General features: G+C 59.2%; 1 protein-coding gene across 3 annotated transcripts in view; it reads right to left on the bottom strand.

The window, feature by feature from the left end:
• The window catches only part of ARHGAP8 (Rho GTPase activating protein 8), a 38,984-nt gene extending 31,094 nt beyond the window's left edge, over window positions 1-7,890 (bottom strand). For all 3 annotated transcript variants that reach the window (XM_059681406.1, XM_059681405.1, XM_059681404.1), the window contains exon 1: window positions 7,732-7,890. In XM_059681406.1, coding sequence (XP_059537389.1) covers window positions 7,732-7,870 — 139 coding nt within the window. In that variant the 5' untranslated portion in view covers window positions 7,871-7,890. The remainder of the gene's footprint in view (window positions 1-7,731) is intronic.
• Between the last annotated feature and the right edge of the window lie 3,397 nt (window positions 7,891-11,287).

The following is an 11,287-nucleotide window of genomic DNA, read 5'->3' on the forward strand; positions in this document are numbered from 1 at the left end:
CGTCTCTGTGTCAGGGTGGCTGCCCTACGGCCCCCGCTGTCCGGTCAGACACAGGCCCCGGTGTTGCCGGGAGGCATGCGCGGATGTATGTGTGAACATTTACAGTCGGTACTTTCTGAGCAAAGCAGGCCATGGCCAGGCTGCGGGTGGGCCCCGTCTAATCAGTTCAAGGCCTGAAGAGCAAAAAACGAGGGTTTTCGGAGAAGGAATCCTGCCTCAAGGCCACAACCGGAATTCCCGCCTCAGTTTCCAGCCGCGTGGCCTGCCTTACAGGCCGGGCCCGGCCGGTCCCCACAACCAATGCCTTAGACAGCTCTACAGTCGGCCCGGCGTATCCGCGGCTTCCGCACCCGCTCAGCCAACCCCAGATCAGAGAGATGCTTTTTACCATGTTGCACGTTGCTGGCGTGTAGCATGTGGCAGGTCTACGCGGGTCGCATCTGTACGGAAAGCGTGCAGACCTTTTCTCTTCAGCATTCCCCGAACAGGTCAGCCTCAGCACTGTCCCCACAGCACGCACGTGTGGCAGGTCGCGTAAGTAATCTAGAGAGGGCTATGGTTCACGCAGGTGTGCAGAGGCTCCCCGCACATACACCGTTTCATACAAGGGCCTGGCGCATCCGTGTAGTCTGGTATCTGCGGGGGTTGTGGACCCAGTCCCTGTGGTTACCGAGGGACAACTGTGCATAAGTACCTCCTGTAAGTTCGGTTTCTCTGGACATCCTGATACAAGCCTCGTATACCCTCAGATTTCTCCTTCCTGTGGATTATCAGAATCACAGAACAGCGCAGCTCAGTGGTTGAGTGTCGACCTATGAACCAGGAGGTCACGGTTCAATTCCCGGTCGGGGCACATGCCCGAGCTTTGGGCTCAATCCCCAGTTGTGGAACATGCAGGAGATAGCTGATCAGTGATTCTCTCTCATCATTGATGCTTCTCTCTCTCTCTCTCTCTCTCTCTCTCTCTCTCTCTCTCTCTCTCTCCCTTCCTCTCTGACATCAATTAAAATATATATTTTTAAAAAAAAGAATCACAGAATAGTGGAGCCAGGGAGGATCCTGGTGAACGTCGTGCGCCATCAATTGTCCCTGAGGCCCAGAGAGGGTAAGGGACTTGCCCAAAGCAACACAGCAAGTGTGTGCAGAGCTGTCTCCTGACTCCAGCCTAGAACCAGAGTGACTCCACATCTGATGGAAAATGTCCAACTTTTTTTTTAACACAAGAGAAAGAGCATATTCAGCACCCCCCCCCCCCGCCCCAGCAGATTCCCCCTCATCCTTGTGTCCAGGCCACGGTGTCATTCCTCAGTCTCTGCGCTGGGACCCCACCCTCTTCCTGGAAAGTTGTCTGAACTGTTGCTTAAACCTCTGGCTGCCAATCAATGTCCTGCATTTACTCGGGTCCCGGGTCACCTCCCCTCCGGCTGTCTGACTCACCCCGGGGAAGCTGTGTTACAAGCCTGCGGTGATAGATGGGGGGGGGGGGGGGGCGGCACACAATCGCTCCTGTCTGTAGATGCGAACTCCGTCCTGCCCAGTGGAGGTTCATTCACTTCTCTCCCTCCCCCCGCGCTGCCCCCCAAGGTCCAAATTTGCCTCCCTCTCACGTCGTTTTCCGTATTTCTGACCATAAACGCCTGCCCTTCGGACTCTCTTTCCAACCAGCGATCACGTCGGCCAGGTTCCCTCCCGAGTCAAATAAAATCTTTAATGCGTGTTCATGTTTACACCGTAAGACAGGCCTGCTTTATCCTTCCTGGAACGATCCTTCAGTGTGCCTTCGCGCTGGGCCCCAGCCCTCCGCCAGGAGCAGGCACTGAATGAGAGGCATTTTCCTTTTCTTTTTTTGTTAATCCTCACCCGAGGATATTTTTCCACTGATTTTTTAGGGAGAGTGGAAGAGAGAGGGAAAGACAGAGAGAAACACATCGATTGGTTGCCTCCTGCATGAGCCCTGACCAGGACCCGGGGTGGGGAGGAGCCTGTTGCAACCAAGGTACGTGCCCTTGACTGGAATCGAACCCGGGACCCTTTGGTCTGCAGGCTGACGCTCAACCACTGAGCCACACTGGCCAGGGCGGGGGAGGCATGTCTGTCCCGCCTCACCCTCCGCCTGAGTCCACACCTGGGCTCCTGCCCCTCTGGCTGCAGGCCCTTCCCGCTGAGCCGCCCCAGGAGCCTCCTGGGATGGGGACTGGGGGTGTGTGACACGGCTCCAGCGGAGATGTGGCCACAGGGATGCCATGCAATGGAGACTTCAACTCCCCGACTCTATTTATACTTCACAGCAAATGGTTTGTTGCTATAAAAATACATTTGCACATTCCACAAACAAGCCCTCACAGCAATTATCAAAACGCTGTTGCTACAAATTAACGCCTACTCACCTTGGGCAAATTAGCACCGAATTTCATGCGGAATTTCATGCGCGCGGCGGGTGGATGCCCAGGGCATAGAGGAAGAGCTCACTACGGCAGCCGCACTGCACGGCGGCTCTGGTCTGGGAGCGGGCAGGTGCCCCCCATCCGGGCCTAAGCCTGCATTTCCAGGCAGAGCCCTGAGGCCCCTGGAGAAAGGGCGGAAGCAGGGCCACACCTGCAGCAGGCAATGCAGAGCCAGGCGGGAGGGGCGGGGAGTCTTGCTCTCGGCTGGGAAGGGGGTCCCCACTGAGGTGGGAATCCAGGGGCGCCTGGGAGAGGCGTTCTCACCGCTGTCGCAGCTGTCGCCGATGGACTGACGCAGACCCCACTGCCCGCTCTTCCTCGCCAACACCGCTGGGGCCTGACGCTGGCGAGAAGGCAGGTAGGTGCCGGCAGCGGGGCCAGCAGCCACAGGCATCTGGGCAGGACCCCGGGGGAGACGCCCAAGGCCGCAGCAGCCAGGTGACCTGCTACGTGACCTTGTCAGAGGCCTGCCCCCCCCCCCCCGCCCGGGTCCCAGGGACCCTGGGCGCTGAGAGAGAGCAAGGGGACCCTGGGCCACCCGCACTCCTGTGGCTCTCGCAGGCACCAACGCCAAGACTCGGCTCTCCCCGGCCTTGCCCTGCCCAGGGCACCCAGGGCTCATCTGGGTGTGCACTCGCCTGCACAGGCCCTGCTGCCGGCGCTGGCCCAGCCCACCTCCCAGAGCCACCTGATCCCCAAGAGTCACCCTATCTTCCTCTTCAAAGGTTTGTGGGGAGCCAAGTGAGACGATCAGCACACGGCTTCTTCCCAGGGGCTTCTGGGAAAGCAGGGCCCTGTGTCAACAGGCCTCGGGAGCAGCCTGCTGTGTATGAAGGTGAAGCCTGGAAAGGCTGCAAGTAACTCACTGCCCCTGAAGATCCAGAGGCCCACAAAAAGCCCTGATCAAGCCGTACCTGATCTCCAGACCATTTCAGCTACATGGCCAGTATAGCTCAGAGCTGGGTCTTTTGTTCATTACATTCAAAAGTGTCCCGTTGCCCCGGGCGCCTCACCCACCCCAGGCTGGGAGTGGGGCTTCCTCGGGTGCCAGCAGCCCTCAGCTCCATCACGGCCCTCCTCAGCCTGCACCCGGCTTCTGTGTGTCCTTCCGGGCCTACCACCCTGTGCTCCCTGGTAGCCGGGGACATTTCTGACTCATGCCCGAGTCTCAGCCCTCACCCAGGCCAGGGACGTGAACAGGAGCCCAGGAGAGGGGGCCTGTGGGATGAGAGACAGGCACGTGACAGCGCCCAGCACTCGAGGCCTCCAGGCCAGGCTTCCCCAGCATTCCCAGGTCACTCCCCCTGCCCGCCTCCCTTCCTCCCTCCCTCCATTCTCTGCCATCGCGGGCTGCTCCCTCCCGAAGTGGACATGGTGGGGCCTCTGCCATAACCTCCATCATCCATGCTCAGACCTGCCAGGTGGGGGACGGCGAGCCCCCTCCTCGCCCGCCTAAGGGACGCTAATTCTCATGCTCTCCACCCCCAAACTCAGATCTCAGAGCAGACTTCTCTCCCAGCTCTGGACTCGAATAGCCCAGCTGCCTACTCCACACCTCCCATGGCACCTGAGTGCCAACAGCTTCCTGCTCTTAGAACAAAATCCAAACCCCTACCAACCCCCGAGACTCCCTGTAGCGTGGCTCTGCCGCCCTCTGGATCTCATCTCACACCACCTCGGCTCCCCCATGCTCTCTGCTCCAGCCACCCAGGCCTCTGGCGCTCCTCCGACACGCCAGGCTGTTCTGCCTCCGGGCCTTTGCACATGCTGTTCCCGCTCCCTGGGACAGGGGCTTCTGGCTTCTGCAGGCAGGAAGTGATCCATACACGGTTTCTATCATTATCATTGGCTCAAGTGCAATTCAGTTATTCGGTCGGATTCACATCTACTCCTCACTGGCCTCCTCGGAAATTGGTGTGGGATAGAGGAATGTGGTGAGATCCGCTCCCTCTAAGAAACCTACTCTCTGCCAGATGCCTCTTCCAGAAAGATCGGGTTACAGGTTAGCCAGGTCACAGGCTTTCCCTCAACTCGGCCAGAGAGAGAAGCCCCCGGGTCCCAGGGGGAGGTCAGGCCACTCTGCACCTCCCAGACCAGGGTCCGGGGTCCCATCTCCTCTGCGCCCCCAGGAGACCCCACGCTGACCTCTGTGAGCAGGTGGGGGTCTGGGATGAGCGGTGGGAGTGAGAAAGCAGGTGGGGGAGCTTGTGGTGGCCCCCACCACCTGGAGCTGTCCTGTGGGTGACAATGTACCCGCCCCCTGCCTGCCACTGTCTCCTTTGCTTGTTTTAAGGGGACACCTCCCCAGAAGGTTCCGGACTCCTGACCTGCCAAACCAGTTCCTTCTAATGGACAGTCACCAGCTCCAACTGAAAGTGAACTCCTGGCTGCCCGGCTCTGGCCGGGGTCACCGGAGAGAGACCTGCTTGGCCCTCAGCCTGGGCAGGAACAGGCACCCCAAGTTCATTCTGCACACACTCCCCAAGCTCTTCTCCCGCCGGCGGGGGCGGGACCGGCACTAGGAAGTGCAAACACACACAAAGGTGCAGCGCCCTGTGCCGCGCCCTGTGCCCGAATTAATGACTTGATTCTCCCAGTAACCCTAGGAAAAGGCAGCAACGCCCGGCCGGCGAGGCCCAGTGGTTGAGCATCGACCTATGAACCAAAAGGTCACAGTTGGATTCCCGGGTCAGGGCACATGCCCGGTTGCAGGCTGGATCCCCAGTGGGGGGTGTGCAGGAGGCAGCTGATCAATGACGCTCTCATCATTGATGTTTCTCTCTCTCTCTCCCTCTCCCTTCCTCTCTGGAGAGGAATCTGTTCCTCCCTTAATATACACGTACATTAAGATTGTCCGTACTTTACAGGTGGGGAAATCAAGGCACAGAATGGCTAGCAACTCAGGGTCACAGGGCCAGCTGTGAGCCACGGTGCGTGGACACTGTTCCCTCTGAGCCGCAGGACAGCCTGCCGCTTATGACACCCACGTGAGAGGCGAGGAAACGGGCAGAGAAGTGACTTGGTGAGTCCTCAGCCAGGTCCCCGCCTTCCAGGGCCCAGAAACCTGGCCCAGGGCCAGAGTCCCAGGAGCCGCACAGTAAGGGCTCTGGGGCCACACTCGGGACGGCGGGCCACCCGCAGAGCCACACACACACACACACACACACACAAGCGTCTTTGAGGCTGTCCCCACCCCCACAGTGCCGGGCCCAGATGCACCCAGGAGGCCCCTCGGGACGCCTGTGACACATCTTCCTCGGGTACCAACCCTACTCAGCGGGTGGAGGGAAAAGCAGTTTAGCTGAAAAGAAATGGAAAGCATCACTTTCATTCCCCCATCTCGTTTCACGCGGACTGAAGGGCAAGTCACTGGCAGGCTCCAGTGTGTCCACCGAAGGCGACCTCGTGCCCTGGGGAGAGGCAGTGCCGGGAGGGGAAGGTGCGGACGCTGCAGCCACAGCTGCCACCAAGGCCTGGCTCTCCACACACTGGCCCTGGGACCTCCCTGCCTCAGTTTTCTCACCTGTAAAAGGGGACAGTGACTGTCCCTGCCTCCTGAGGCTGTGGTGAGGGAGGGAGGAGGCCATCGCACGTGCTGTGAGGGCTTGACAGCCCAGCGACGGGACCATTCTGGGAAGGACGGCCGACAGGGTCACGTTAGGGTCAGGAGGCTGAGTCCCCGAGAGGGAAGGCCACCTGCTCACAAACAGTTCTCTGACTCCTCCTGCTGCCTCTGTGCCTCAGTTTCCCCATCAGTGAAAGAGGGTACAAACAGGGAATGGGATGGGTTTTAAATGTGGTGAGAGACGCGCACCAGGCACCTCTGGGTGGCTGAGCTCTTGCTATCTGTCCTCTCTCTAACCGAGCCACCGAGCCACGGGCGATGGTGTGCCCAGGAGAGATGCCATACGTCCATGGGGTCTCTAGTGAAGTCGGTTCCCAGTCCGTAAAAGATCTCAACGAGGTCAGATCTGAATGACTTAAGGACATGGTATCCAAGTCAGCTGTACCAGCTCCACTGTCAGCTCCTCCACAGGCATCTCCACCCCCTTACATGCGAGTTCCCTCCAGCCTTTGTGTGACCCAAAGCACCATACCCTTCCCTGCCTATCTCCTGTCCATCTTCCCCCTCAATGGTCGCCTCCTCCAGGAAGCTCTCCTTGACCACTCAGGTACCCCTGGCTTCTCTCTGTCACACAGAGAGCAGACTCTGGGTCCCTGTGGGCAGGGCCCAAGGAGGTGGCTGTCCACAGGGCCAGCTGGGCCCCGGCCAGCGCCCTGTGTCCCTTTCCACCCCCCACTACCCCCCCTCCAGGTGCTGGCTTGAGGAATGGTTTGTCACCACATTCAGGGAGGAACTCACAAACAAGATTCTAAAACTGCCAGCGGAGACCATCCGAAGATGTTTGCTGCTGGGTCCTAAGTTTTGAGTTCTCACCTGGACAAATGCAGCACTGCCCGCCACAGCCCTCTCTGGAATCAACACGGCCCCCAAGTCTGGGCCCTGTCCCCCGCTCTCCCCCTCCCCACCGGACGGACAAGGACGCACAGGAATCCCCCCTCTGGCTGGCGGTCTCTTGGAGGATTCCGCGTCCCCCGCTCTGCCTCCCACACCTCCCAGGGCGGTGGGCGCCCCCACCCAGCGCCGCCCCAGTGGCCGCCAGGAATTCTCAGGTGGCCCCAGCCAGGGTTTGAGGAAAGTGAAAGCAGCCGGGGCCTCCCCCGCTTGTTTGTTGGGCCTATTTCCTCCTGGGCTCCATCCCCGGCTGACGGGCCAGCACCCCCTCCGGGCCAGCACCCCCTCCGGGGCCCTGAGCCTGACGCCGCAGCACCTGCTGCGAAACGGCCCGCGCCTTCGCCTCCCAGGTGCGCCCGCGCCCGGGTTGCGGGGAGGCGCTGATGAGTCTGCGCAGTGTGCCGGCCGAGGGGACACCCCGAGTTAGGGGAGGAAAAAGGGGGGCCAGCGAAAGTTTGGGCTGAGTCAGCCCAGCCGGACCAGACCAAACCAAGTAAACACCAAACACCGGGAGAGAAGTGGGGGCGCAGGGCGAGAAGGGGGGCGAGGCGGGAGCAGAGGGAGCGCGCGGGGAGCCCGGGGAGGGGTGGGGCGGCCGGGGAAGGGACCTGGGTTGGCACCAGCCTTGGCACCGCGACACGTGGCGCCCCGCCTCGGCGTGCCCCTCCCCCTTCCCGGAGCAGCGAGCCCGATCTGCCGCCGCCGACACCCTCCGCCCCGCGCCGCACCCCGCAAGCACAGGCGGCTCCCTCCACCGCCGCCGGGCCTTACCTGCTGCGCAGCCGCCCGCGCCGCACCTGGGCTCAGGCCCGCGGCCGCTCACCTGGCCCCGCCCCGGACATGGCTCCGGGCTGGACCGCCCGCTCCCCTCCCCCCTCCCCCGCCTCCCCAATCTGCGGGTTTCGAGCATTGGGCGCCCGGGGTCCGGCTAAGTCTGGGGGCGGGGAGGCGGAGCGAGCGCAGCAGGCGGTGCACTGTGCGAGGATGATGGCCCCGAACCCCGCCTTGGCCGAGCCGCCTTAGGCGCAGCGCCCACGCCTGGGGCCCACCCTGTGCTCGCTGATTTCAGGGATCTGCCGAGCGAGGTGGGGAGGAGTGAGATTTGCAAGGAGTTGAGGGGAAGCAATCACTCAACAAATGCACGGCCAGGTGCTGACTTCCCGGGGTTGTGGGGCGTTCCCGTGGTTTCCACAATTTGGGAGCATTGGTTGAGTGATCGTTTCCTCCCAACCCCTCACAGATCTCACCTCGGGCACAGGCCAATCACGCAGGTGTTCACCCAGCCACAGTGAGCAGATCGGGCCAGGCCAGTGTGACGAGCTGCTGGACTTGGCCTGGAAGGCTGGGGAGGAACAGGCCTGGCCTCTCCTCTCTCCCAGCCCAGATGAGGAAGCCTGGCGCACTAGGGTCACCAGGCAGACATCCTGTGACCACCCGGAGACCCAGGCTTAGGGTGAAGCAGAAGTGGCACGGAACTGGGTCCTTGGTGACATTGTAGAGCCCCTGGATCAAACCCAACCTGAGGCTTGCTCTGTCTGTGGACTTTCTCATTGAGTGTGCCAATGAAGTCTTTTTGTTTAATCTAGTTCGAGCTTTCTATTTCCTGCAAGGTGTAACATGATAAAATATCCGAATACCTTTTAAACAAAGGGCAAAGACATTCCCTCTGATAGCAGTAGCAGAAAAAAACCCAGGGAAGGCCTCTAACTGGCTAATCCTGAAACACGTGACCATTCCAGGGACCAGACGGAAGTTGGACAGACCAAAACTTTATCTTCCCCAAAGTTAAGACAGTCATCCTCACACCAGCTGTGCCCATGACGACCATGAAATAATTGAACACAGCTTACTATTAATGGAGACCCGCGACCGGATGTAACATCAGTTACCTTCCGTGGAAGGCCAGTGCAGGGGGCTGTTTGCTCCCTGCAGTACCCCCAGTGCTTAGGCCTGCAATGGCACACAGCGGGCGCTGTCCCGGTCCATCTGAATGAACGTGTGACCTTGCATTCTATCCCCACCCACGCACCTGCCTTTTCCTTGCAAAGACTTCAGCTCACAGCACACTTGCCAGTAATCCGAGCTTCCTTGCTCCCAAAGGTGCTAACTTTGAACAGACATGTATACCCGAACCTCTGGATGGAGCAGGGATGGGGCCTCTTTTAGGTCAAAACCCCCTTTTTTAAATATATCTTTAAAATATATATACTTTTATTAATTTCAGAGAGATACAGGGAGACAGAGATAGAAATATCAATGGTGAGAGAGAGTCATTGATTGGCTGCCCGCAATCTGGGCATGTTGACCAGGAATTGAACCGTGATCTCCTGGTTCATAGGTCGCTGCTCAACCACTGAGCCACTGGGTGGGGTGGGGGGCGGAGGGGGCGCAGGCGGGGGCAGGGAGGGGGCTCTAGGTCAGACCTCCTCCCAGCAGCCATTTGCTGGGTTTTGTCTAGAGCTCTGTGCCAGGTTCTTTCTGTTTGTGGAATGCAAACATCTTTTATTTTGTTAAGCCATCAACGTAAGATCCCTCTCTCAAGAAAGAGGGACAAGGGGCAGGTTTTTTGTTTTAAAAAGCACTTTGCATGGAAGCAAGAGAAAACCCCCCCATGGGGTCCCCAGCAGGCGTGGTCCTTCCCTGCTGTTACCAAACATCAGGGGGGATGCGCTCTCCTCGCTTTTGTGTTTTGTGCAAAACTCATACAAATTCCACAGCCACAGCTCAGCGATGGCGAAACACTCAATAAAGCAGCAACACACAGCGATTGTCGGCAAAAGAATGCAGGTGCCGGCCCCATTCACAATAGAAGGGGAAAGACGGAAGGAGGAAGGAGCGGGAAGGCCCGCGGGCTCTCCTCCAGTTTCTTTCTTCTGCTCCCTCCCCTCCATAATCAGCCCCCCCCCCCCCCCCGCGCATAATCAGCCCCCCCACCCCCCAGTGAGTCGTTCCCCTTTGTTGCTGTAACAATAACTCCTTGCATTTCAAATGCTCTGCGATGGAAGAAGAAGAATGGTGCGGGATGAAGGAATGACATGCGAGCGGTATGATTCCCAGCTTTATTAAATTTGCTCTCACAAATGTTTATGAAGCCGGAGAGTAGGCGCTCCCCCAGCGGCCGATTCCGCATTAATGAGCAGGGGCGTGGGGGCGGGAGGGAGGGGGAGAGGCAGGGCCCGGCCCAGGGCTTGGCTCCTCATTTGTTTTCTCCCAAATGAACTCTCCTGCCAGCTGCCTGAGCCCAGACTTTGTCTGCTTCGAACCATGTTAAACCACGAAAGCAAAATTTCCAGGCTGCGAGTGGGTGTGACAGCCGGCTGGAGCCAAGGCGGCCAGCAGGTCACTTCCAACCCTCCCTGCGGGCCAGGCCTGAGACCCCGAGGTCAGGGGCCGCTTTGCTGCTGTAACAGGCCCGGGTCCTCGGGTTCCCCATAGCCCCCCCCCCCGCCCCCCCCCCCTGCTTTACAGACAATGCATTTGGTTGTTCCTACCGACTGCAGAGTCCAACCCCATGCCTCTCCACAAGGCTTTGGCAATGGCTTGGATCTAATTTTTAAAAAGTATATTGTTATTGATTTCAGAGGAAGGCAGAGGGAGAGAGAGATAGAAACATCCCTGATGAGAGAGAACCGTTGATCAGCTGCCTCCTGCAGGCCCCACACAGGGGATCGAGCCCGAAACCGGGGCCTGTGCCCTGATCAGGAATTGAACTGTGACCTCCTGGTTCCTAGGTCAATGCTCAACCCCTGAGCCACGCCGGCCCGGCCGGGCTGGACCTAATCTTTAAAGCCTTTTTGATGTGCAACTGAGCAGGTCATGCCCCTGCGGCCCTATTTCACATCAGGGTGGGACCCTGGTCATGTGCTCTGGCCTCTGGCACCTTTTAAAAGCATTTTTATTGATTGATTTTTTTGAGAGAGAGAGGAAGGGGGGAGAGAGAGAGAGAGAGAGAGAGAGAGAGAGAGAGAGATGGATTTGTTGCTCCGCCCATTTGTGCATTCCTTGGTTGCTTCTTGTTTATGTCCTGACCTGGGATCCAACCCACTATCAGACGACACTCTAACCAACTGAGCTACCTGGCCAGGGCCCGGGCCCCTTGCAACTACCTTTCAAATTCCCTGACTAGCCTCTCTGCCCAAGGCAGTCAGACAACAGGTTTACTCAGCCTGCTTTGCAAACAGGGCCCAGACAGTGACTCAGCGTCCACCATGGTGACATGTGCCCTGGGTGGGGGGGTGTCATTCCTGGAATTTGTTCCACTGGAGAGGGCGGCTGTGTGTTCAGTTTGGGCTCAGGGTGGGATGTGATGTGGAGGCTGCAGGGGCTA

This window comes from Myotis daubentonii, chromosome 2 (genome assembly GCF_963259705.1).
Source record: "Myotis daubentonii chromosome 2, mMyoDau2.1, whole genome shotgun sequence".
In the NCBI taxonomy this organism is placed as follows: domain Eukaryota; kingdom Metazoa; phylum Chordata; class Mammalia; order Chiroptera; family Vespertilionidae; genus Myotis; species Myotis daubentonii.